We start from the raw sequence: 27707 nt of genomic DNA, 5'->3' as shown, positions 1-27707 counted from the left end.
AGTATGCATTATACCTGTTGCATTAATTTCATTTCTATTTACAACATTACTGCTTCATTCGGTTTTGTATGTTATATTGTTTTACACTTTCCTTGTGTTCCCCCTATTATGTATTTCTTTTTCTCTCACCTCTATCTTCTTTCAGATAGACTGAATATATTTTATTCCTCCATTTGTCTTCTATTTGTTTAGAAGTTGTTAATTGAATTGAGTCTGTTGTTTAACTCAGAAATTAAAACATGCATTCCTAACACATCATGATTTTTTTTTTCATTTATATACTTTTATTTGGGAATGTTTAAATCAATACAGAGAAAACTAAATTTCAGAGACACTGAATATCATTAGTTTGGATATCATTACTTTATTATAAAAGAAACACGGAAATTATTTACAGGATGAAAGATTTCAGAACTTCAGTGGCAGCTTCACGTGATGCCATTGGGGGAACGGGCAGCTTCACGTGATGCCATTTCAATAGTGACTTATTTAGTCGACATATTTTCCAAGAATGTCACCATCTCTAAATAAGAAATAATCCTTGTCATCTAGAACTACTTTGGTGCCTCCATATTCTGGGAGAAGAACTTTATCTCCAACTTTCACACTAACTGGTTGAATCTCTCCACCCTTTCCTTTAGAGCCTGATCCAACAGCTACTACCATTGCTTGCAATACTTTTCCTTGCGATTTTTCTGGAAGCATAATGCCTCCTTTGGTTACAACTTCGGGTGCACTTCTTTCAACTAATACTCGGTCAAAGAGGGGAAGAAACTTTCTAAATGCCTGTCCTGCCATGACTCGGGTTGCCGCACTTCGTACTCTCGCTCTCTGGCCGCCGCCGCAAAGGAGAGATCCTCAGTCCGACCCCCCGGCCACGTGAACTCGAGCCACATCATGATTTAAAATCATCAATGCCTTTATTCTGCTTCCAAAGAAAACAAGGTCTGAAAAGCTGCATGTATGCCCTTAGGACTTGTATGTTATTACTTTAGCCAAAATATTCCTCCCTGCTCCCATAATGTGGCAGTAATCCTACCTCTTCATGATGATCAAAGCCAATTATCATGATAAACTACTAGTATGTTTACTATTTCCTGTGCCTGCTGCTCTATTGGCACAAGATGCCCAGAGAAAACAGGCAGCAGCTATAGCTTTAGGGTTAGTGGCGCCCTTAGTGTGCCCCCTGGAGGAAACATCCCCTCTCTAGGAACCAGGACCTCTAGAACCACAAGCCTAGATTTTCAAGGTCAAGGAGCACAAACTCTCCCAAAGAAGTCACAATGAATGATACTGAGGGCCATTGGCCTCCAAACCCATGTATTATGCCTATTGGGTACACAGCACCCTGTAATGACTTTGGGCTTAAGTTATTTACCACATCAGACAATGGTGCCCATCCTCTCAGAGTCATGGTCAAACTGGCCTCTTAACTGCCTCTATAAGAGCGTTCCACAGCTCTACTAGGCAAACAAATTCTGAATTAATTGTGCGATTTGTGGTACAACAAGTGGAACTCATGTCACATGATTTTAAGCTCATTCTGTATTGTGTAAGTGGCCAAACTCATCCCCAGGAATTGAAAAAAAGCTCATCTTGGGAGGGATGTGTTGACGTCCTGCTATGGTCTTAGCCAGCACAGAAAAGGAGCCAGCTGAAAAGCTACAGCTTTAAAAAGAGATTTACACGTTTTCTTCCAAATGTGGCTTCATTAGCAAGCAGACTTTCCTTTGTTTTCTTATCATTATAACGTACTGGGTATATGCAAAGGGCACAAAATGGGGAGTAGAATTCAGCTGAGTATATTGAAGAGTTGGGAATACTTTGAAAGAGAGAAAGTTTGTGCCTAACCAGAGTAGTTCCTTGTCAAGTAACAGCTGCAGTTTCTATTCCCCTCACATCCAAGTAAGAACCAAGACAAAAGAAGGTAGCAGTTTAATTGATAGACATCTAAACCACTTCTCATGCAGGAATTAGGTGGGCCAGTATTATATAGTTTAAGATTTGCACTTTACTCCTACAATTGTGATATGACTATTAGGCTCCAATATTCTTAAAAAGTAGTGGAGGTGAGTGAGAAGGTAAATACTCCTGGTGAAGTATGTGTAAATCCAAAAAAATTAGAGGAACGGACAACACTGAATGAGACCTCCATTACGGTGAATGAACGCACAGACACTTGGGGCTTTCAGTTTGTATTAGATCCTGCTTTCTCTTTTCAGGTAGCTCTAATGGACACCTTCCCCCCAACCCCTACCCAACAGTATTAAAGTCTGTGAACTTTGATCATGTGAACTCTCTGACACTCCAAAAATAATAAAAGGAAACATTAAACCAGAAATAACTTTTTTCCTTTTATAAATGGGATCTAAAGAGAGTTTAGCTTGAACACTATCAGTTCAGCAGTGAAACCTGACACCCTAGTGACAAATTAAACATTCCTCAACATTAAATGGACCATCCCTGACAAGTGCTGGAGATGTATAAAGGAGGTATACACATACATATGTCTTCACCACACCAAACCAGATGCAGAAAACTGGAATTTCAGTATTCCCTTTACCTCATGTTCCAGATACACTAAGGCTGAATTTCCTCAGGTGATACACTTCCACTCCAACTTGTGAGTAAATTGACATATTTATTATAGCCAAATAAGCATCAAGGTCTACTGCCTTACATTTTGTATAGTCTTGAATGCCTATTCTTTTATCTTGTTTATTTCTGTTCTCTGCAATATCCAAGGTGCTTTTAGTTTTGCCTCGTTTTTACAAACATTAAATATCCAAGGCGCTTTTAGTTTTGCCTCGTTTTTACAAACATTTTGTCACAGTGGCTACTCTCTCCAATTCTAGACTCCCCAAGCCTAAGAATCTTATCCCCAAAGGACTATTTTTCCTTTGTACCCACGTTTTCCTCACCTGATGAACTGCACTCATATTTCTGAACTGAAAGCGCTTCAAGTTTGAGCTGTTTAGAACTCTGGTCCATCCACAGCTGTGGTCTTTCACTAAACTCTGAGTAGCAGTATGTGAAAATGAGACTCTTCCTCTCAGAATTTTCACTAGACACAAAGCTGAGTACACTAGGTGACAAATAAGCACAATTTCTAAAACAAGATGCTAGACCACTTTTTCTGGAGTTAAATTAATAGAAACTGAAAAAAACTTCATTTCAGTTAAATCAAGTCTCATTGACTGCCTTCAGTTTAGGAACCCATTTTAATCATTCTTCCTTTTCCAATATTATTGGATTTTTCCTGAAGCAATTACAACCATGGAAGCTGGAAGTGAGACTCCAAATGTATTCTACCCCTTTGTAAGTAATGATATATATCATGTTTCAGAGCCAAACATACCTAAGTGGCCTTACAGTCTTCATCTTGAAACACACATCTTTATACCCTCATTGACAACAACAAAAAGTTAATGAAAACAGAAGACAGGAGATCAAGAGAGTCAGAAGAAGACCAAGAGTGATACAGAAAAAGAGAGAAATGTCTTGGATCCAGGTAACTGAGAAAGGATTAACTTTATCTGGCCTTAGGTCATATGCTCAATCTCCCCTTAAATCAATCTCGGTGGCTCAGGAATTATGGGGTCACGGTAATTTTTCCAGCTTGGGTTCAAGTCTTGAATCTGCCAAGTTTCAACTCAGGAGTCTAGAAAAATCTGTCAATATTTTGCATATACTTTTAGAATTATAACATGCTTTGCACCTTCAAATATGGTATCATTCTATCTTACAGAATAAGCTTAGGGCAATCTGGCTAAGGATTATTATACTTTTCTAGCTGCTTTTGAAGCTAGATAAGTCTGCATATGGAATATGTGTCAAAGCACTTGCTCTTGGGGAGTCTTGGCCATAGAACTTTGAGACTATACTCTCCCTGTCCTTGCTTTCCCTCACTACAGTCTGAAATACAGGTGTGGTAGTGAAACCCTGCTCCATAGGGTTAAAAACCTGTAACAGAAACTGGTGACTAACAGAAATTCTTGAGCTCATCTTACAGAACAGCAGATAAGGGAACAGATCGAAAATCCCTCCTCTTGTAATACAACAAAACTGGCTGAAACAAGGTGAAATCAATACGGCTGATCAGAGTCTGCACAGAATATACCTGCTTGTCCCATAGGTGAATTTTGTCATCACAGCCCCAAATTCTCCGACCTGTTTCAAACCAAATCTCCCTGAATTTGCACAGGCGTCCCATGAAGAAGCATGCAACTCAGATAAGCCTGCACAGAACTCCAATTACCTCACCTTTTCCCTACCTCCGATCACCTTTCCCCAAGGTCTAAGACCACCTTGCTTCTTTGTCCCCTAAATATTCCAACCACCTCTCCTTCTGGGAGGCAGACCTGAGACTTGTTCTCCTGCCTCTTCACTGGGTTGCCTCACAAATAAAATTTTTCTCTGTTGCAAACCTCAGCGTCTCAGTGTTTTGGCTTGCAGCCCCTCGAGCAAAAGAACCTGGTTCCCTAACAGCAGCAGTCAAGTTTTTAACTTGTAGGTAAGTACAATGCCTTAAAGCATACAGAACAGGATGGAAGGAATCTGAATCAACTCTCAACCCCCAAATTTGCATCCACCCTCAAATTATAAACAGTCCTCCCCCCAACCCCCAACCCCCAAATCTGGATGCACCCTAGTAAAAGAAAGGAAAAGAAAAGAAGAGAAAAGAAAAACTGTAACAAAATAATAGTGAATATGTCTGGGCTATAAAATCATGGATTTTATACACACGTATTTTTCTTGCTAAGGAAAAAAAACCACCGCGGTAAAAAAAACAAAACAAAACAAAACACTTTTTTAAAAAGGAAAGAGAAAGGAAATGAACAAATGAAACATTTTTCAAGTGAAGAAAAATTAATAAAGAAACCCCTTCTCTCACAAAGACGCCCCTGAGAGAGAGGCTGTTGAACTCTCTCATCCTACCATTACTTGGGCCACGTTCACCATGGGGTCAAGGACACCTAAGCCACCCGTGGAGAAGGGACAAAGTTGGGTTTACCCAGCCAGGTGTGGAGGAACCCCTCCCTGTCTCCCTGTCTTTCCCCGACTTCATTCGGGTTCCTGCTTCCATTAAAAGAAGCAAAAGAAAAAAAAAGCCGTGTCCTTATGATGTCCTTTCGATTTCGGTTTTGTTTCTCATAAACCCGACCCATAACGGGATGGCTTTTGATAATCGGCTGGCTTTTCAGCTTCTAAATAAGAGTCGGTTTCCGGAGGAGCCAGATGCAGAAGGAGCCAGACGCAGGAGGAGCCCTAGGGGCGAGCCGGAGCAGCTAACTTGACCCCGGCCGGCCGCAACCGCGCCACGTAAGTTTGCTGCTAAACTTTATACCTTCCAAGCACATTTCCGTTAAATAACAACAATAAATCCCCCCGCGCAGGTTCCACACTGCAGGAGGGGAGGCCGCGGACGCCTGCGCGGCGCGGAGGGTGTGCGGCCCGGCGGGCGCGGAGGGTGTGCGGCCCGGCGGGCGCGTTGCTTGGGCAGCGCAGCGTTTCCTTTTGGATCCGGGGCGGCCGCCAGGCGTGTCGCCGGGATGCACTCTCCTCCTCGAGCATCTACGCAGGACTGCAGCAAGAAGCCCTGCATGGGAGAGGGAGGAGTGCATGCTATATCTTCTGAGGAAAGGGGGCTGAAGTCCTTTTCAGAATTGAAGGCCCAAACCCCCGGCCCCTTGCAGGGGCGCTGGGTGCGGTCTCTTCCTCTAGCCCCCTCCTCCCCTCCTCGGACACATCCTGACTGCGCCTCGCTGGGCACTGGAGAAACAGGGAAAAGATGGTCCTTGACATAGAGACAATTTAAATCCTAAATTGACCCTGCATTATTTTTGACTTAACATTTGATTTTCCGAATACTACAGAACTGTATTATACGGAATAATTCAATCTCACTCTCACTAAAAAAAAACTATTAATAATAACTGTTAAGGTCTAATCATGTTTGTTTATCATACATTGTTTTTCATGTGTGGCCCAAACATTAATTGCATCAGAATAATTTCTGGTACTTGCTGAAAATACAGGGATTGGGGTATGTTAACTATTCTCCTGAACAGTAACCTTTGGAAACTGTTGATTGCCTTCTGCCGTCTAGTAGCACTATTCTTTTCCACTTGTTTAGTTTTGAAGTAAAAAGTTTCTGGTTTTGGTACCTCAGTATACTTTGAATTAAAAAAGAATCTTTGTAGACACATTGACTTACACAAAGCTTTATCAGTATTCAATCTAAGAAATAAGCTCTACAATTTCTCTTGCTTACAGCTATTCAGCTTAAAAATAAAACAGTTATTTTACCAGCAAAAGTGAGTTTATTTGGGAATAGCAGAGGAATTGCAACTTGGGACAAGCAAGCTATAGAAAAAGCCACAGGCAAGTCCAACAAAGAAGAACCTTATTTTACAGAGAAAAGGAAGGGGCTGGGAAGGGTGGTTTGTAAAGAAAAGTCAGAGTTCAGGGTGATGACAGATTCTCATTGACTGAGTTGCCGGGTAGTCAATTCTTGTAGGAGATGCAATGTACACCTTTTCCTATAGGGGACTGTCGTTGATGACTCCTTCCTGTTGAAGATTTTTCCCCTGTGGTCTGTAATTGACAATTCTTCTTGTAACTGACCTCCAGGCAGTAGTTCTGCATGAGAGCTCCCCCTTCTGGCCTGCTGACTCCATGTGAGTGAGGTTTCCTTGTGATGGGGATGGGTTGGGGGCACGGCGCGAGCTTGTGGGATCTTAGTTCCCTGACCAGGGATGGAACCAGCGCCCTCCTCAGTGAGAGCTCGGAGTCTCAACCCCTGGACCGCCAGGGAATTCCCCAGGTTTCCCTTTATTAATTTTCACATAACACAGCAGTAAAAGGTCATGTTTTACTCCCCCATCTCTGCTCCCAATCCACAATAGAAAAAGAAAAGAAATTGTACAGAGGAAGGCTGTTAAATAAATTCATGTTTTTCTCTAATAAAAAGATTTTAGATACAGTACCTTATATTTCTTGGCAATTTGCAGCTTACAGAATTCACTGACACATTATAACGCAATGTCTAATTGCTGATTATTGAAATAGTACATGAATCCAGGAAATTTTTTTTCCCATAATTGATAGCCTATCTGTTACCAGCTATACAGTAATGAATCAGGCAAGAATTGTTGCTTTACCTATAAACTGATAAGAAAATGCAGGCTGTGGAGGTAACTTCCTTTTTCAAGGTCTCAACAGACAATAAGTGACTTAAACCCTCGGGTTTGAACCTTGGCAGCCGGACTCCAGAACCTGTACTTTGACATCCCAGGGCAGCTCTGAGTTCCTCCAGCCTGACTCCTCCTTCTCAGCTGTTATCACTGGTCCTCCCCTACCTGCTCGTCTTCCTCATGGGCTGTGTCCTCCCACTTGCTTGCAACCAGGGAAGGAAGTGTCACTGTTTCAGGCCAAAGCTAATCCTCCACTTTCATTCAGAAATTACCCTCTCTGTCTTCAGAGACACTTAATTTTAAAACAATACTTATATAGGATTTACTATGTACCAGCATAATTTTAAGAGCATTGTAAGCATTATGAGATATTTAACCCTCCTAATGACCCTAATGACAGACTGAATTTTACTTTTAGGGTTACCATTTTACAGAAGAGAAATCTGAGGCACAGAGAAATTAATCTTTCCAGTCGTCACACAGCTAGTAAAGTATGGGCACATGTGGATGTTGCTTAGTATTGTCTGAGAAAATAAAGGGACAGTTAAAACTCTCTGACTGCTGTCTGTCTCTTGAGATCATGAAACACCCAATCATTGTGACGAAATCATTTAAAGTAGAGCCTGGCCCAGATGTGAGACTGTGACATAGGTAGGCAGACCTTAAAACACCCTGGTTGCTTGCCTCTCTTCCCTGTCAGCTTAAATACTAAGAAATGTCCTGTAATTTCAGTCAATAAATTAATTCTTGCATGCACAACTTTATTAGGTACCTTTAAGGTCTGTCCTATTGTGTTTGAGGGAGAGCTACATTCTTTGTGTCTCCTTTCTCTCGCAGTAACTCCTCTTCCAGCCTGCTCCCAACGATTCAGTGCATCTGTCCTCATCAAGGTCACCAATCACATTCATTTTTCCTTTGTTGGCAAGTTTTTCCCTGATTCAACTCTATGTGAATTCAACCCCCAACACTCTAAACACGATTCCCTCTCATTTCCTTCTGATCATTTACTATCCTCTAATATACATACATGTATTTTGCTTTTCCACTTTCTATATTATCTGTCTTCTCCACTAGAATAGATCTCCATGAAGCAGGGATTTGTACCCATTTTGTTCACTGTTTGATACTGAGCCCCTAGAACAATCTCCAGCACATGGTAGGTTCTCAATAAATATTTGTGCAATTAATGAGTGACCAAATCATTCTGGAACTCCAGAAATCGTCTCTGGTCACTCCTCATCTCCTTCATGTCCCATTCTGCCTCTACGTACCCCCAAAATGTTAGTGTTCTCATGGCTCCATCATCAATGCTTTGTTTTCTCATTCTATTCGCTGTATGCATTACATGGATAAGGTTGCTTTAGGGTTCATGTAAGGATCAATAAGATGATGTACATAATGTATCTGTACAGACCTTGGCACACTAGGCTAAATACTCACCTTTTAGAAGCATACAAAACATAGAAAATTGATGTATAAGTTCCAAATGCAGAAGCCTGATGTGCATCGTGAGAGATAACTTGTGGATCTTGTGTTTTACTGAGTCGTTCCTCTGGGTTACAGCTTCCCATGGAGTCTGGATCCACCATAATGGACCCCATCTGTCTGGTGGAAAACCAGAACAATCAGCTGACAGTAAATCCAAAAGCACTGAAGATTCTTGACCAGATTTCTCAGCCTGTGGTGGTGGTGGCCGTTGCAGGGCTGTATCGGACGGGAAAATCCTTCCTGATGAACCGCCTGGCAGGGCAGAACCACGGTAAGTGTCGTTCAGTGTTGTTCAGGACCATTTGCTTGGAAGCAGTGATAACACAGGCTGTGGACCATCCTCCTCTAGTGTCATGTTAAGAAAGAGTCTAACCCCTCCCGCTGAAGAAAACTTCTAATGCTCACCACCAAATTTATAACTTCAAACCCATCTCCCCACAATGTTCAGTAATTTTGTCCAGTAATCAAGTGTTCCCAACCCCATGGAAACATCCACCTCATTCGTCCTGGTCCCATCCACTGTCATCTGCTCAGGGGCTCATCTTCAACAGTTATTCCCTTCCTTCCTCCTTCCTCACTTTGGCTTTAAACCAAAGTCATTCCAAGCAGCACACAGATATTGTTCAACATGTCTTATTTTCAAAAAGGATGGAAGGAAGAACAGACAGTAAAATCCCTATATCCCATATCTCAGTGGGGCTACCATGCATTCTTTTTGGCTTAATTTCACAGCAAAACTTTGATAAACTGCACCCCTTCTCTTTCTCTAACTAGTCTTTTGTAATACGTGAACTCTAAAACATATGGAAGAGTGCATAAAAATATATATACATGTAATAAAGTTGATCAATATGAAATGATCATCTGTTCAATCACCGCCCAGATCAAAAAATAAAACATCACCAATACCCAAAAGCCCAAACCACACCCTCTCACAGCCTCACTAGAGCTCACCAATGTTTTGATTTTCATGGTGCATTCTTTCCCTCTTCCTATTTAAACATGGTTTTACAATCTATGTAAACATTTCTTAAAAATAGCTTAAACTTTATAGAGGGAATTTCATTCTGATATTCATTGGGATCTTGCTTCATATTCTCAATAAGAAGTTTGTGAGGTTCATCTAGTTTGTCATATGTGTCTGCAATTATTTTCACTCTTTTGTACTTTGCAGCTGACAGAGGATACCACAATTTATTCATCCATTTGTTGCTGATGAACAACAAATGGTGTTCTCATGATTATTCTTCCATCTATATCCTGGTGCACGTGTACACTAACTTCCTTATGTTAGACCCAGAAGTGGAATTGCTGAATCAAGAAGTATTTATGTCTTCAGCCTTTCTAGATAATATCAAACCTTTTAAGCTTTTTAAACCTTTTAAGCTTTATCAAACCTTTTAAAGCCTTTTATGCTTTATGTCAGTTTATATGCTTATTAGCAGTAATTTAGAATTATCCACATCCTTACAAAATTTTGGTAAAAACACTTCTTAACTTTTGCTGATCTGGTGTCTGTGTAGTTGCATGTTATTTGCCTCACTACAGATAAGCTTAAGCACCTTATCACATATTTGCTATTTGCATTTCCTATTTCAAAAGGGGTTTTTTTTCCTACCAAGTTGCCTGACTTGTTTCTTATTGATTTTTAGGACAATCCGCCTATGTCCTGTTGGGCAGTTCTAAGAAGACCACACACCATTTCTTTCTTAATGCCTTCCTCTGTGGCCCAGCAGCTCAGCACAATTAGGGGGTAGAACCTCAGTCCACTAAACTCTAAGGATCCTTGGGAATATCTCATTGTCTCTCTCCCTCAAACTATCTCTGTCTCTGTATCTCTCTCTCCCCCATCTCTCTTTTTTCTTCCTTTCTCCCTCTCTCTTTTTTGCTTTGCAATCTCTTATTGGCTTAAAACAAAACATTTTATGTTTGTCTTTCTTTGAGAGGAACTTGATCACCAATCAGGGGAGGACACTTTTCCTTGACAGCCTAAATTAATAAGTAAGTCATTTTTGGAGGGATTAAAGATTGGAGAACTCTAAGAAAAAGATACATACAAGGAGTTTCAACAACAATCTTGTTTTTCTACTTGAGATTACATCAGGTAACAAGGAGGTGATTTCCCTTACTGAGGAAATACCTAACCTAGTTTTGTTTTAAAACACCTGAATTGTGACTCACCACCCCAGTCATATCACAGGAAGAACAAAAACAAACAAACAAACAAACAAAATTAACACCCAAAGTCGGCTAGCAGAACCAAGTCACTACTCTTTCTCCTTGTGATGACTTCTTTGTCTGTTCTTTACCTCACATAACTTGCACTGATGAACTCCAGTTACACCTTGTCTTTTCTACCTGGGGAAGTTCAGATTTTTCTGTATTAATCAGCAAGCAGTCAAATACCATCACGATGTAGAAGAGTGCAGATCATCTCAGGTCTTATACCTTCTCTGAGCAGAACGTACAGGATGTGGCAATTGAGGGGCCTGAGCCATGCTGAACAATGCTCCCCTAGGTATTTCATCATATCCATTTCCATTCTCAGTTAAAGGGAGCATTGGCATATGGCATATGGTCAATATCTTGGACTGTTGGACGAGATACATTACCTGCAGCTTCCAAAGCATATATCTCATATCCTCTTCCCCTGTGGGCTTAAGCCTTTGGAAAGAAAAGCAAGCAATTCTCACAGGTCTTTTCTGCTTTCCCTTCTATTATATCACCACATGAGTCAGTGAACAAAGAATTCATCATTTTTTGAAGAGGAGAACAGAAATGAGGACAATACAAGGAGGAAGTGAGGAAAAAAAACTAAAAAAGCTGATCTATCAGTCCACGTCCTGAAAGGACACAGATAATCCATTTAAAGGATAACTGAAGATGTTTAATGGAGGCACAATTACAAGGGCACAAGCAGGGCAAAGGGAACCAATGAAGGTACAGAGTAGCCAGAGAGTGGCAGGAACAATGGCCAGGTAGCCTTTATAACTCCTGTAGTGTGAAGAGGCAATGTGTAGATTCCAGAATGTGGCAGAGACCAGAGTTACTGGTTGGAGCTAAATGAAAGGAGATGTGACCAAAGTAGAGGAACAGAGACACTGGGCCACTGTGGCTCACCAGGGTGGACGCCAGGGGAACAGGAGGCTGACTTCTGATCTCCTGCTGGTACCTCTCACTGGCAAAAGTCCATCAGAAAATGGAGGAGAAGGGAGCTCTTCAGTGGCGGATAAATATAGAAAGGTTAATAGAGCTAACATTATTTCTGGACTGTGACACAGTTTGAGCCATTAATATGAGGAGGTGAATAGGGGACACAAAGTGCTTCTTGAGAAGGTTCTGAATGTGTACAGAGGTTGGATTTTCTGTCCTTGTTGAAATGGAAGCACCTTCCTCTGAGACAGGCACTCACCTTCCGACAAGTTTACCCAAAGTAACCACTGGGCAGCCTGGACTATCTGCTCTTACTGTGTGCTGCTTTCTCCTCTTTCTTTGCAGGTTTCCATCTGGGCTCCACAGTGAGGTCTGAAACTAAGGGCATCTGGATGTGGTGTGTGCCCCACCCCTCCAAGGAGAGCCACACCCTGGTCCTTCTGGACACCGAGGGCCTGGGTGATGTGGAAAAGGTAAGGCGGGGAATCCTCTATGCTCTTTTTTTTTTTTTTTTTTTTAAGAATTTCACTTATTTATTTATTTATTTATGGCTGTGTTGGGTCTTCATTTCTGTGCGAGGGCTTTCTCTAGTTGCGGCAAGTGTGGGCCACTCTTCATCGCGGTGCGCAGGCCTCTCACTACTGCGGCCTCTCTTGTTGCGGAGCACAGGCTCCAGACGCGCAGGCTCAGTAGTTGTGGCTCACGGGCCTAGCTGCTCCGGGGCATGTGGGATCTTCCCAGACCAGGGCTCGAACCCGTGTCCCCTGCATTGGCAGGCAGATTCTCAACCACCGTGCCACCAGGGAAACCCGATCGCCTTATTTTTAACACTGGGGTGAAAGATACAAGTTAACAAATATTTATTGGGCATCTGAATTCCAGGGCTTTTCTATCACAGTGAGTGAGGTATGGGCCCAGAGCTGAGTTGGGAAGATAAGAAATATGCAGTCTTATCAATACAGGGAGCCATGGACAAAAAAAGTGAGACCTTACCCCAGTTGTTCAGGTTCAGGAAGACATCCTGGTGGAAGCTATAATCCATGGAATCCACTGGCTCTACAGGTTAAGGTATATGGGGTTAGAGGTAAGAATCATGAAAATATGTTTTCAGTGAATAAACTATTTTTAAAATCTCCAGAAAAGCTTCCACTATACCAGGAACATTTTATTCTGAGTTTTGGGGCTCTGAAGATGAATCCTTCAATGAATTCTATAAAAACATGAGCTAGACCCACCATAAAAATGTAAATGGGATAATATTAGGTATTTTGTCTTCACAGTGTTACTTGCAATCAGTCTTTTCTCCTTATTTATATTAATCTGCATCTAAATTAAAGTAGTAGCAGTGAATCTTTGGCTTTCATCACTGCAGGCAAGGGTTGGGGCATGAATTAAGAAATTGTGAATTTAAAAATCCAGATTTAAAGTATTCAATAATCACCTCAGTGTCAGCCCAAGATGGTCTACTGATTCCTACTAGATTTTAGTTTGTATAATCTTCTTCTTTTTATCTAACTGCATTTGTCAAGGAACTAAAGCACACCATATTGCAAACTGATAGAGCAGAACTACTTGCTGTCCTTACTACATGTAGTGTATTTTGGTAGTATATATAATCTATTCCAAAGTCACTCATGACTTGTCCTGAATCTCATTTTCAGCCTCATCATCTATTACCACATGGGTAACCACTACTTCAGTCAAATAAAGTAACCTTGTAATACCTCTATATGACCACACTTTCTGGCAGTTGTGATCAGCTTCTGTGGGTCCTTCTACCTGCATGATCCCCAAAGCTCCACAAATCCACATTCTGTCAATTCTTTAAAGCCCAGCTATTTTCATCTTAATGCCATCGTATCACTGTCAGACATAATCACTTCTTGCTCTGAATGCACAGAGTACTTTTTCTGTTTTTTTGGAATTGCCCCTTTGTCTTTTACATGATAATATTTGGTTCCATGCCTGGCGGTTTATCATCTTGAATGTATTTATATGTTCCCAGGTATATCTGCCCCTCCATCTCTCTAGGGCAGGGACTCTCATATGAAACTCTATATCCACACAAGCAGATGCAATATCTGCTGTTTTCTAAATGCACAATGAATAGATGATGAATTTAATTGAATAGCACTAGTCCCTAATATAGCCCATGATCAAGAAAAAAAGTGCAAAGGAATCATGGCCCACTTATTACTGCATAACTTCTGTGTTCCAGGCACTGTATTAAACAGTTGACACATTTCACGTCGCTCACTTCTGTTAACAGCTAATGAAACTGAGGCTCTGAGAGGTGTCAGTGTCAACACCAGAAAGGTTTGTGTTTAGCACTGTCTTGAAAATTTATGTTATTTGCCTTACTGTTGAGTTACAGGACAGCTGTTATAGTCAATGAACAACTGAATGAGAGAATGAGGAGGAGTGTCCTCAGTCCCCTGCTGCAATGTGCTTTCTAGGGTGACTCCAAGAATGACTCGTGGATCTTTGCCCTGGCCGTGCTTCTGAGCAGCATCTTTGTCTACAACAGCATGAACACCATCAACCACCAGGCCCTGGAGCAGCTGCAGTATCCTTCCAGGAACTGAACCACCATGTTTCATTGAGTTTATGGGAATAGCAACTGACACTGTTTCTTCTTTCCCATGACTCCTTTCTCGTGGCTCATGAGAAGGGAAAATGGGGCAAATGGGAATGTTGATAAAACTTGTTCTGGGGTGAGACCTGGAAATTGTGTTGGAGGGCACTTCTCATTCCTTAGCTAAGATCCCAGCTACGTGACTGAACTAACAGAGCTAATCAGGACAACATCCTCTGCCAGCTCTGATGAAGTACAGGACTCAGCCGAGTTTGTGAGTTTCTTTCCAGACTTTGTTTGGGCTGTACGGGATTTCATGCTGGAGCTGGAGTTAGATGGATACCCCATCACTGAAGATGAGTATCTGGAGAATGCCTTGAAGTTGATTCCAGGTATCACAGCAGGGCCAGGGTGGTGGAAGGTTCAGTAGGAGGTGGGGTCAACAGAGGTCTGACATTCAGCACTTGATGTCAGTCTTGATTTGGGGTTGGATTGAGGCCATGCTAATGGTGCTTGGTGAATGGCAGGTGGGTGTGGCTTCAGTCATTATTGTTACTGGGAAAACCTCAGTGACCAGAGCTTAAGCTCACAGAGGAAATTTATAATCCAATATTAGACCAAGTGATTTTAGAAAAATGGACACCATGGGAAAAAAAGGCTCACATACTTATATTACATATTAAGTCTAAGTGCTTCTCCTTTCCTATCTGAGAAATATAATCCATCAAATTGGAAACACAGAATCACAAGATAAACAAAAGAACTAATTTTTGAAATACCTTTAACACAGTGTATCTTACCAGCATACATAGCTACATCTTTCATATTGATAGATAGGCTATTTATACAATAAAGAGTTCAGAAAAAAAAGCATTGCCATGTCCTTCCAGTAAGACTGTCAGATCCTTAATATGTTCTTCCTCATAGTATCACACTCTTCATTCTAGAACCTAACACCGTATATGTCATGTTAATATAATAAATTAGTTACTCAGATTATTATAGCAGAGAGGATAATGGGTGGTACCTAGAAGCAATATTCATTTTTTAATTTAATCATTTATTCATTGTTTCAATAAATATTTGTTGAACTATTGATATATGCCCAGAATCCCTTTGTATGATAGTCACGTCCAATGTAAAATGACGCAGAGGATGGATGAGGTCTCCTAGTTTCATTTAGGCTAATCTTACCATGAGATGGTGTATGCTAAAGTAATCTCCAAACATATTTATAGTATGTGTACGTTTTTACTCTGATATATAAATCTTCTCTTTACTGTCCTGAGTATCATTTGTCTTCCACGGGTTATTTTCTCAGCAATATCATAAATATCTTTGTGTCTACCATTACATTACTGACATTACATTACATGCCATTTCTGACATAGGGACTATAATGTCAGAAAAATATTTCTGACAATTTCTTGGATGAATCTATCATTCAAGAAACATCTAATAAATAGTTGATCCACTGCCCGCCATGGAAGGGTAAGGAAAATAATCAGTAGTTTCTTCACTTGGAATGGATTCCTCCCCTGCATCCTCAGAAGTACTTCCTTCACTCTTAGCTCTGTACAAAAATAAAGCAGGAGGGGGGGGATTTTCCATGTCCTGAATAGATTAGCATAAGGTTGATTTGCGTGATTCAATAATAGGAGATACACAGGCACAGTAGTTACAGTGATGCAAAGATCCACAGAAATGAAAGTCCTCAGCCCCCTCACCTGAAGGCTGTTCCTTCAGTGATTGCTCTCTTTCCATTCCTGCAGGCAAGAATCCCAAAATCCGAAATTCCAACATGCCCAGAGAATGTATCAGGAAGTTTTTTCCAAAAAGAAAGTGCTTTGTCTTTGACCGGCCTACAAGTGACAAAAAATTATTACTCCATATTGAGGAAGTGCCAGATAACCAACTGGATGAGAATTTCCAGAAGCAATCAAAAAATTTCTGCTCATATATCTTTACCCATGCAAAGTCCAAGACCCTAAGAGGAGGAATCACTGTCACAGGGGGAAGTGAGTCTCCTTTGCTACAGCATGTCTCTCTGTGGTTCAGTGTGTGTGACGAAGTTGTGATTGCACTCTGGGTTTGTCAGCAATTGTGATTTCTTCTCTGTGTAACTTGGAAAGATGTATGTTCATGCAACACATGTAAATGCATGTTTCTTCATTAAAAGAAGCCTATGTAAGCCTACCAAATGTCATGAAAGTATTACACTAATGATGTAAGTTAAAGATTGAAGTCTTCATGGTGATGAGGTGTCTGATGGGATAAGTGTTTCGAGTGAGGATATGCAAGATATTTTGTGAATTTACATGAATCGGAAAATAAATAGTAGTCCATGAATCCATGTAAGCTCATTGAGAGTCTGAGAAACAAATGTAAATACAATCTTATGTACAGGGCTGGCTTCACGGACATGCAACCTGGACAGTCACAGTGTAATGTGCTGAGATGGGCCCTGCTTGGTTTAATGTTGGTGTCACTGTCCTGAAATTCTTGATGACATTTTCATCAAGACATTTTCATTTACAAATAGTGCCCACAAGTAATGTAATTTACTTACAGGTTTATTTTATAAAAATGGGAAAAGTGTTCTGGGGGACCCTTGAGCATATCGTTTGAAATCATTCGGCTAATATTGTAATGGGATGAATTTGAGAACCATAAAAGGTAGAGTGAATAGGAGACACAGTGATGTTATTATAAAGAAGTGGATTCATAGAACAAAAAGGAGGAGGCTACAAGAATGAAGAAAATGAGGAGAAGAATCGATAGAAGAAAAGAAAACTTCAAATTCAATAAAATTTTAGTGATTTTTAGAATGCTAATCTCTAAAGCTATTAAAACAGGTGAGAATTCTCTCTCCATTTCATAAATATCATGTCTCATTCAGGGCTGGGGACTCTGGTGGTGGCCTACATAGATGCCATCAACAGTGGAGGAGTTCCTTGTTTGGAGAACGCAGTGATAACTCTGGCCGAGCGTGAGAACTCAGCGGCTGTGCAGAAGGCAGCCGACCACTACAGTGAGCAGATGGCCCAGCGACTGAGGCTCCCCACGGACACGCTCCAGGAGCTTCTGGAGGTGCACGCAGCCTGTGAGATGGAAGCCATTGCAATCTTCTTAGGGCGCTCCTTCAAAGATGACAAGCAGACGTTCCAGAAGAAGCTGGTGGTAATGTGCCCTAGAATATATCCTTCCTGATTCCTTTCTTCTGGAATGATACCTAGACTCCCCCTTTTGACACCATGGTTCATGTGCTTCTCATCATATAAGGAGTTTAGATTCTAGTGAGTGATAGGGCTCTACAGGCTACAGTCCATCTCTTTTCTAAAAGTTGGGCTTTTAGTTTCTGTTGTGGCAAAACAAATTACACTGTGCTTAGCAGCTTGAAACAACACACATCTATTAGCTTATAGTTCTTCAGGTCAGATACCAGCCCAGGGTCTATGGGTATTCTGCTCCGTGTACCATAGCTGAAAACAAGGTTCAAGTGGCCTTGGTACTCACATGGAGGCTCTGGGGAACCCCCCTCCATCTTCAACCCAGCAGTGGTGCACTGTTTCCTTCTTCTGTTTCTAATCTCTCCGACTACCTCTTCTGCCACCAACTGGAGAAAACATCTTTTAAGGGGCTTGTGATTAGGTAAGGCCCACCTAGGTAATCTCCATTTCTTAAAGTCAACCTGTTCCATGTAATATAGTCTAAACACAGAATAATTGTTCATCATCTTCACAAGTCTAGGAACTATGCGGAGTGTGGACACCAGCAGAGAGAACTCTTGGAGATCATAATTCTGCTTACCATTGGCACCTTCACTGAAAGTTTGACTTTCAGTCTCCCTTGACCATCCTATAATTTACAAAGATCTCTTAGTACATACAGAGTAAAACCAGCTCAATTGTAATTTATAAGTACAAGCAAAAAATTTCTGTTCCTATAATTTCACACACTCAAATCCTCAATGAAACAAGAATTCAAAAAGAGTTCAAAACTCTGTTCAGTGTATACTTAATTCATTAGTAGGAAGTTGATTTGCTATGTACATATTTTTATCCATAGCACCCAAGTTTGAAGAGGAAACCCTACTTCCATTCATAATTGTACTTTCATTGTTCATTGTTGATGGATGGATCACTATTAATGCTACTACTGTTAAAGTAGTAGTTTGCCTCTGCCAACCCCATCATTGCACAGATGTTGAGACTGAGCCCAGGGGATTTAAGGGACTTCATACAAATCACACAAAGAGTTTGTCAGAACTGGAACTAAAACTAGACTCCTGACTCCACATCTATTATTCTGTGTCTCATGTACCTGATGCTGTCAGACTACTTCTTCCAAGAGGATCACAGTTGGACCTTCCCTCTAACAGCTTCTTTCTATTGGATTTCCCCATATTTCCCTGGCAGGACATCATGGAGAAAAAGAAGGATGTTTTCATGATCCAAAATGAAGAGGCCTCTGTCAAATATTGTCAGGCTGAGCTTAAGAAGCTTTCAGAATCCTTGATGAAAAGTATTTCAGGAGGAACTTTCTTTGTCCCTGGAGGACACAGTCTCTACTTAGAAGCAAGGAGCAAGTTTGAACAGGACTATAAACTGGTTCCCAGGAAAGGAGTTAAGGTGAGGAGTAATGGGAGTGGGAAAGAACAGAAGATTGGAGTCAGAGGGTCTTTGTTGGTTCATTTGGTTGCCAGGTCCTGCTTTGTGCAGAGGCTGCTGGTCACAAGGAGGCTGACTGTGGAACCCCGGGGGGCTCTGGGTCTAGTGCTGCATTTCTGGTGAGCAGAGTAAGTGTCCAGGAGACCCCAGGACTGTTGCCTGCCCACTGGTGGGGGCTAGTGCCAGCTTTCCTGAGGACAGAGCCAGATCCTGGAGTCCGGTTGCAGGACCCAGGAGTCCCAGAGCATGTGTTGGATCACTGTTGGGTACAGCCAGTTGGGCTGCTGGATCTGGGGTGTCTTGAAGCTTCTGTTGGCCTCATGTTGGTCCAGGCCTGAGCCCAGCTGGTCCCAAGGCAGGATATAGCCTGCTAGTGGGTGGGCTGGCCCTGCAGACTGCGAAACTGAGGTTTTATTGCAACTGGTATCTTCCCCCTGGTGTGTAGAGCTGGGTCCCAGGGTCTCTGGCTAAAGGGCCCTGGGGGTTTCAGGTCTAGTGCCTGTGCCCTGGTGAGTGAGACCAGGTCCCTGGACCTCTGCTGGGCAAGGCCATGTCCAGAGGCGATGGTGGGCTCAGGAGGTCTGCTGGTGGGTGCAGCTCTGTCCATGCCCAGTTAGTTGCTTAGCCTGAAGCATCCCAGCACTGGTGCCTGCAGACCACTGGACCAGGGCAGGGCTGGGTCTTGGGGCTAATAAGCTAGGGGGAATATTCCAAAATGGCGAATGCCAGCACCAATGTCCATGTGGTAGAAGGAGCTCCCAGAAATGGCTGCTGCCAGTGTCTATGTCTCTGGGGTGAGCTGCAGTTGCTTCCTGCCTCTCTAGGAGACTCTCCAGGGTCAGCAGGTAGGTCTGACCCAGGCTCCTATCAAATTACTGCTTCTTCTCTGGGTCCCGGAGCATGTGAGATTTAGAGTGCACCCTTTGAGGGTTAAGACTTTATTTCCCCAGGCCCTCTGGGACTCCCGAAAGTTAACCCCACTGACTTTCAAAGCCAAATGCTCTGGAGGATTGTCTTCCTGGTGCTGGATCCCTGGCTGTGGCACCCAGTATGGAGCTCGGACCTCTCACTTCTCTGGGAGAACCTCTGAGGTTGTAATCATTCTCTTGGTTGTGAATAACCCACCCGGGGGTATGGAATTTGACTATATTGAGACTCCACCCCTCCTACCCATCTCACTGTGGTTCCTTCTTTATATCTTCAGTTGTAGGAGATCTTTTCTGATAGGTTCCATCTTTTTCACCAATGGTTGTTCTGCAAATAGTTGTGACTTCAGTGTGCCTGTGAGAAGAGGAGAGCTCAGGATCTTTCTGCTCTACCATATTGCCGAGATAATCAATTTAGTCCTCAAAAAAATGAATTAGGTACTGCTGTCATCTCCACTATAAAACTGAGAAATATGAGGTGTGGAAAAGTTACTATGTTGCCTAAGATCACACAGTCATCAAGTGGTAGTGCTGATAGGGCAAATGTAATGTCTTGGCAGTCACTCAAAACTCAGAATAAAGCTTAGGAAAGCTTCCTGGAAGAGGAGATAGAAGCTACAAGTTGAAGTATCCATAAATGAAATCGTAATAAAGAAAGAGTAGATGAGCATTAGTCGGAAGAAAAACAACGTGCAGATATAGGAGTTGCACAAAATGGAGGTGGATGTTTGTAGAATTGCACATAATTCTGGGGTCTGTAACCATTTGGGGATCCTACAAAGGATGGAGAACTTAAAGGGTCCAATCTGTAGGTTTATTGAACAATAATTTCCTCAGCAAGACACTACATCTTTGCTGCCTGACAAGTCTTTGCTCCTTGTTGTGTCCTCAGGCAAATGAGGTCTTCCAGAGCTTCCTGCAGTCCCAGGCAGGATTAGAGGAAGCCATCCTGCAGGCAGACAAAGCCCTCACTGATGGGGACAAGGCCATGGCAGGTACAGGCGAGGGCTGAGCTCACAAAGGGAAAGGTGGCTCTTGTGCTTCCCTTTGGTAGGTGTGAAAACAAACACTTCCTGACACGGGAGCTTCCTCTTCTTCTGTGGAACCTCTCTGCTGCATGTGAAAATAACCAGGGGAGTTTGGGTTGCATGTACATCCAATCAGTGCCTTTGCATCACATGCTGAAGCATGTTTTCTGATGTGGTAGTAAGAATATTCAGATTCCTTCCCACCATTTTAAAGTCATTTTATCTCTGAGCTAAGGAGGTGACAGCTCGGCGTAACTGTTATATTCTTCCCTCTTTAAAACTCTTGTGAAACAGTTGAGTGTGCCAAGAAGCATGCAGCTGAGAGGGAACAGCAGCTGCTAAGAGAGAAACAGAATGAAGAGGAGCAAAAAATGGCGGCACAAGAGAGAAGCTTCAAGGAAAATATGACCCAACTGGAAGAGAAGATGGATAGGGAAAGAGAAAACCTTCTAAGAGAGCAGGAAGCAATGCTGAAGCACAAGCTGAAGGTAAGTCTGGATGGGCCTGGGCAGGGCCTGATGGACAAAACGTTAGCCTCTCAGGAATAAAGGAACAGAAATTTGACCTTAAGTCAGATCCCAGAGGGAAATCCAAAGACATGTGATTCTCTGTAACGTCAAAGAGATGTGGATCGTGCTGAAGACTTACCTCTGTAAGACTCAGCACCTTCTGTAGTGTTAGGGTTTGGAGCACCTTGTGTAGTGTTAGGGTTTGGAGCACCTTGTGTAGTGTTAGGGTTTGGAGCATACAAATAACATGGCCCAGGTTCCTGGACTGCTGTTTGTGGTGATGATAGGGTAGCACTTGCCCCCAAGGAACAGGACCTCAGTCCTAGAGTCCTTAGGATTTTGGTACAGCCATCAGAGACCTGGAATAGTTCCATCTACTCTTGAAAGTATCAGATTGTGCCTGGTATGAACTACTGGATTCTGAAAGCTCTAAAATTTGCTGCATTCATTTCCAGGTCTGCCTGATTCATTTTAAATACCTAGAGTAAATGCATTCTTTGTCCCAACCTGGAGTTTGATAGACAGTGTCCTAAAGAGAGTCAGCAGTGCCATTTTTGTGACATATGTGTGGTCATCCTCCCTCAATGAAACTGACAAATATTTAGAATTCACCTACATTCCCTCCCAAAGTGCATTATTAGGGCTGGAACACAGTCCTGGGGTAGTTTTCAGGCCTGACCTAGGCCCATCTTTTCTGTGCCCAGGTAGATGGTGTTGAGGGAACATGGGAAGCTCTAAACCTTGGATGCTCTCACTACCCAGGTCCAAACATTTGCAAATATTAGACAAATGTCAAAAAGCATCTAAGGTATTATAGAAATAGACACACATACTTACCTGCTGTAGTTGTTTGATACAAAATCTTGATTTGGGCTATTTTCAAAAGGGACTCTCTCCTTTTTACAGATGCAAGAAGAACTACTTACAGAAGGATTTAAAAAGGAAGCTGAAGAGTTAAATAAAGAGATAGATCAACTAAAAGAAGACATTGAAATGACTAAAAATAATACGTCCATAAAGATTTCAGAGGTCCTTGATATGGCTAGCATGGCATTAGTTGCAGTACTACCTGGGGGGTATAAAGTACTTGGTATGGGAGTGAAACTTCTCAGTGATGCTATGAAAAGGGCTGAGAATCCCTATTAAGTATATCTTGAAAGGCTTCTTATGTTTTAATAGTGTAACACTGTAGCTCATTTTTTAAATATGTTGTCACAACAGTTTTGTTGAAGAGGAGTTTAAAAATAAAAACTGATTACCAAAGAATTACCAAAGTGATTACCAGGGCCTGAAATGCAAAAAAACAAACAATTCTGAGAATTAGTTAATTTAAAGAAATGGAAAACAAGTTGGAGGATAATGATTAATTATAGAAAAGTGTTAAGAAAAGCAAAAAAACAAATGGTAAGAGGAAGAACACTCGCAATCTATGATACAGTCATGGAGATCAATTCATTAAGTTATAAGGAGCCCTTATAAATCAGTGAGGAAAGAGCAACAAACACAATTTTTTAAATGTGCGAAAATATACCAAGAGAATAAATGTGTTTAACTTTACTGATTATAAATGATGTACAAGGTAAAATTAGGAGGTACCTGTGTCACCTCTCAGATGGGCCAGGAAGTACAGTTTGGACAGGGCACTAGCTAGCAAGAGTACCAGGAATTTGGCAGTCTCTGATATTTGCTAGGGAGCATGCAAACTGATGCAAATTAAACCAAAAATTTAAATGCAAATACTGCTGATACAGAAGTCCACATTTAGGAATTTATCTTACAGATTTATTTACCCAAGTTGAAAATGGCTTATGTAGTAGTATATTTGTTGAAGGATTGTTGTAATTCCAGAAGACTGGAAACAACTTTCAAGTCTCTCTGTCACATACTGGTGAAGTAAATCCTGAGACACACTTACAAAGGAATACTCTACAGTCACTGAAATGGAAAGGGAAACTCTTATTTGCGCTAACATGAGAAAATCTCAAGATGCAGAAAGTGTGTATAGTTGTATTACCAATTTAAAAAAATAATGAGTATATGCATATATTATCATCTATCTTTGGAAAATACAAAAGAAATTGGTATCCATGAACACAACAGGAATGGACCTGCATATTTGAGGTAAGACATGAGAGGATAACTAACTTTGCATGACACATTCTTCTGTGCCTTTTATATTTTGTATGAATTCTTGCTTATTGAAACATAAATAAGTACAGTTATTAAAATTAAAATCAGAAATAATAATACATGGAATGGAAAAGTGCCCATGACAGGATGAAAGGGTTTTTTTTACATTTATTTTATTATTTATTTATTTTGCCTGCACCAGGTCTTAGTTGCAGCATGCAGGATATTTATTTATTTATTTATTTTTGGCTGCGTTGGGTCTTCGTTGCCGCGCGCGAGCTTTCTCTAGTTGTGGTGAGTGGGGACTACTCTTAGTTGTGGTGTGTGTGCTTCTCATTGCGGTGGCTTCTCTTGTTGCGGAGCACGGGCTCTAGGCGCGCGGGCTTCAGTAGTTGTGGCACATGGGCTCAGTAGTTTTGGCTCCAAGGCTCTAGAGTGCAGGCTCAGTAGTTGTGGTACACGGGCTTAGTTGCTCCTCGGCATGTGGGATCTTCCCAGACCGGGGCTCGAACCAGTGTCCCCTGCATTGGCAGGTGGATTCTTAAGCACTGTGCCACCAGGGAAGTCCCAGGATGAAAGTATTAAACACTACTAGAAATAACATGCCAGCTCAACAGGAAAAATCTACTTACTACAGCCAGAAACAAGAAGTATAAGATGTGCATCCTAATTTTCTTGTCATTTGGGGCTCTTGGTAAGGCCTGGAAATTCTAGTCCCTAATTTATTTACAGATAAAACGTCCCCTGGGATGTTGGCTAAAATGTTCTCTAAATACTCAGGTTTATAAAGATGGTGATTTCAAAGGAAAATTTCTCTTCAAGTTCAACTCAGCATTTTAGGAATTCTTCTCAGTTGTCTAATGCTTGACCCTTGTACTTAGAATAAACTGCTTCTAATTCCACAATTGGACAAATTCTCTTGATTCAGGGATATTGCACACAGGACACAGACTTCACTACACACCCTGGCTTCCTCCCCCTGTACCCCTTATCTTCTAACATCTGTTACTCCTTAACGGTCTCCGATTTCCTGATTTCCTGAGACTGGGTGTGGTGTCCCTCCTCTGTGCTGCCATTGTACCATGTTTCCCTCCGACCACAGGACTTTTTAGATAACTGAAATGACCGATTTACATTCTGTATCCCCTACCACATGATGATCTCATCTACTTGATGATCCTCACTGTGTATTTAGCTCCCACCACAAAACCCACCACATAAGCCCCAGGTGTTCAAACAATGCATGTGAATAAATACATAAGCTTCCACCCATCAGGGCCCAAAATTGCCATTTCCTTACTCTATTAACTGCTGCTTAGTGTTCTCAAGATGAAGTGCACAGTTTTAGGAACTAGTACTGAAAGGCGTCGGGAAGAAAGTGCATGCACGCCTGTCTGAAACTGCTGCTCTTCTCTGAGAGAGATGGACACTCCATGTGCTCTGAGTTCCCTGAGTTTTTCTCCCAGGAAACTTAGCCAGCAATGAAGCCACCACCTTTGGCTCACAGAACAAGGATATTGTTTAAAATAGTAAAGAAAGAGCCAGTAATTGGTAAAGCTCTCATTGTCACCACAATTGTCACCTGTTCAAGGAGCTTCCGTTGAAATAAAACTATGTTTTTGGTACGAGGATCAGTTTCTCAATGAACATGACACCCACAGGCTGACAGACTGTGGAATCTATAGGATGGCTCTGCTTTCTTAAGGGTTGCGAGTTTATGCTCAGTTGCCATTTCTCTGATCAAAGCCACTGGAATAAGTCCTGCAGCTGGTCCAGTCCCCAAAGGCCCTCTGGTGTCATCGAAGGAATGCCCTGAATACCGAATGTCTGGATGGTCTGGAAAAGGGGGTGAGGGGGCAGTGATGATTTCTGCTTCCCCATCAAATCTCCCCAACACACATGACAAGCAATGTAAATAAGAAACAGGCACACAAGTTGGTGCCATGAAGTGATCATGGTTTAGAGAAAGGAAGGGATCAGGAGTGAGGGAAAGGACAATTATAGCAGAGTGAAAGGAATCTTCACTACTTTGATGTTCAGTCATAAGTGGGCATCTGTTGGAATAAAGTTATACACATCTCAAGATAAGGCTCCAGGTGAAAGGTGTCTTCCATACTTGATAATTAATAAATAATTGTTAAGTTACTGAAGGAATCAAAGATCTATACAAGTACTTGTTCAACAATTTTGTAGGAAGGCAGCATCACAACCATTCTTTCACACAGTATTTTGGAGCAGGAAGAAGTGAGCTACTCTGGACATTTCTACTTTCCTTTCCCCTTCTCCTCAAATTTGTGTATAGCCTGTCTCACAAGTGCTCTCTCACCAGTTAGCTGGGTATTGTATAGTCCTCACAGAATGTATTTATTAAGGAGATTCTTCAGTGTTACTGATGGGTTACAGGAACTCATTAGAAATGCAAAAAAAAATAGAAGAGACTTCTCTTCAAGAATACAGGAAGTAGCTTCTTAAGGAAGCAAGACTGACAAGACAGTGTCAGGTGGTCTCCTTTGGTCTCTTCAGGCTTAGGTTAAATTCTGCTCGTTGTGTACATTGAGTGTAACACAGGCAAGAACATTTAAACAACCAGTCTGCACCCTCGGGAAGTCCTTCTGTATGAAGCCAAGGCACAGTCCACGGTGGATGCCGCGAGCAGCTGTGGCAGGTCCTCTGGGCTTGAAGTTCTATCAGGGCCTGGGTCCTCTCTGGAGTGGGGAGAAGCAGGGCAGCAGGAGCAAACCCAGGAACATGCACACTTGGCAGGAGCCACTGCCCCTGCCCTACCTTATGTCCTGTTCATACAAGGGGGTTGGGACCTGTTCAATTCTCTCTTTTAAGCCACACTGACTTCATTATTATTATTGACTGTTATGCCGGCTAGCAAACTCTTTTTGTTAATTCAGAAAAGAAGACATCCTGTACAAAAATCACCTTATCTTAAGACGTTTTATTCTAGATTTGGTAAATTCACATTCTATAAACCACCCTATGGGTATAAATTGGAGTCAGCATGTAAAACTACACAGCACACTTATATTTCTGAAATATTTTAATGTTAATTACCACATGGAAAAAAGTAATTATTTCCAGTTCCAAGCTGCTATTGTCTTGAATCTTTGTCTCCTACTTGGTCACTAGAATAAAACACCTTTATTGTACCCTCCAACTTCATCAATTGCCTCTGGTTTCCCTGGTTTCTGTCCAAACCAAGAGGACTAGTAAAATCTCTCATTGTGGTCACATTTCCTATGTAACCTACTTGATTAAGATAATTCATCTGTGTACATTGAACACTATATATGACCGATTTTGTACAGTGTCATTGCTTAGTAAATACTCATCTAATAAATGAATGAAAGATGGATTTCAATACCAAACACCTAGCAGAAATTTTTTCTTGAAGCAAAAGATTTTTGTTTTCCAAAAGATAAGTAACTTACCACTGTGTATGTGTTCTATGACTATAAAATAATTCAAAATCATTTTAAAAATTCACTAGTCACAGAAAGAATAAAAATAGTAAACTAAAATCCCAACCATGAGCTAGATGCTATTACTAATGAAACATATAATGATCAAGGTTTTTTTATTAGCTTATAAATTTTTTCATAAATAGAATAATTTTGTACCTATTATGAATTGAATTATTCACAACCAACATGCCCAAATTTATCTATAGACAATAACTTTGGTCATCTGGAAATGTATGTGCACTGTAGCCAGGAAATTCATTCTTGCGTATTATCGGTGAATTAAAAGTCTTAACAAAGAAAATCCTCTCCATAACAATATAAATAGAAGGAAATTTGTTATATTATTGAATAAGCAGTACCTAGTACATACATATAGGTAGATTGAAATGACTAGAAAGAATAAAATAATGTTACTTATATATGCAAGCATATATGAATCCTTTCACATTGCACAATTTTTAGCCAGTATAAAACATGTTTTCTTAGAATCAATTGTATCCTGTTTTCCCATAAGTAGACTGGACAGCACAGTTTGCTGTTATATGATGAACTTTTTGTA

General features: G+C 41.4%; 2 protein-coding genes across 4 annotated transcripts; one reads left to right on the top strand and one right to left on the bottom strand.

Annotated features, from left to right (window-relative positions):
* Positions 1 to 261: 261 nt before the first annotated feature.
* LOC118901848 (10 kDa heat shock protein, mitochondrial-like) lies at positions 262 to 888 on the bottom strand. Its single transcript, XM_036865537.1, has one exon. The coding sequence runs from the start codon at positions 796 to 798 to the stop codon at positions 490 to 492; it is 309 nt and encodes a 102-aa protein (XP_036721432.1). The 5' UTR covers positions 799 to 888; the 3' UTR covers positions 262 to 489.
* A 4353-nt stretch (positions 889 to 5241) lies between these two features.
* Positions 5242 to 23777, top strand: LOC118901837 (guanylate-binding protein 4-like). Of its 3 annotated transcripts, XM_036865514.1 has the most exons (12): positions 5242 to 5322; positions 6549 to 6680; positions 8760 to 8955; positions 12183 to 12310; positions 14294 to 14403; positions 14608 to 14804; positions 16185 to 16430; positions 17312 to 17592; positions 18831 to 19043; positions 20901 to 21003; positions 21331 to 21524; positions 22452 to 23777. In XM_036865514.1, exons 3-12 carry the CDS (start codon positions 8766 to 8768, stop codon positions 22689 to 22691), a joined length of 1902 nt encoding a protein of 633 aa, XP_036721409.1. In that variant the 5' UTR covers positions 5242 to 5322; positions 6549 to 6680; positions 8760 to 8765; the 3' UTR covers positions 22692 to 23777. The 3 variants fall into 3 exon arrangements, with proteins under 3 accessions (XP_036721409.1, XP_036721398.1, XP_036721419.1); XM_036865503.1 differs by lacking the exon at positions 6549 to 6680; XM_036865524.1 differs by lacking the exons at positions 5242 to 5322; positions 6549 to 6680 and adding an exon at positions 7763 to 7847.
* The last annotated feature ends 3930 nt before the right edge of the window (positions 23778 to 27707 follow it).

This window comes from Balaenoptera musculus, chromosome 1, assembly GCF_009873245.2.
Source record: "Balaenoptera musculus isolate JJ_BM4_2016_0621 chromosome 1, mBalMus1.pri.v3, whole genome shotgun sequence".
Classification (NCBI taxonomy): domain Eukaryota; kingdom Metazoa; phylum Chordata; class Mammalia; order Artiodactyla; family Balaenopteridae; genus Balaenoptera; species Balaenoptera musculus.
Note: the sequence above shows the minus strand (reverse complement) of the source record. Positions and strands in the feature narration are given on the sequence as shown.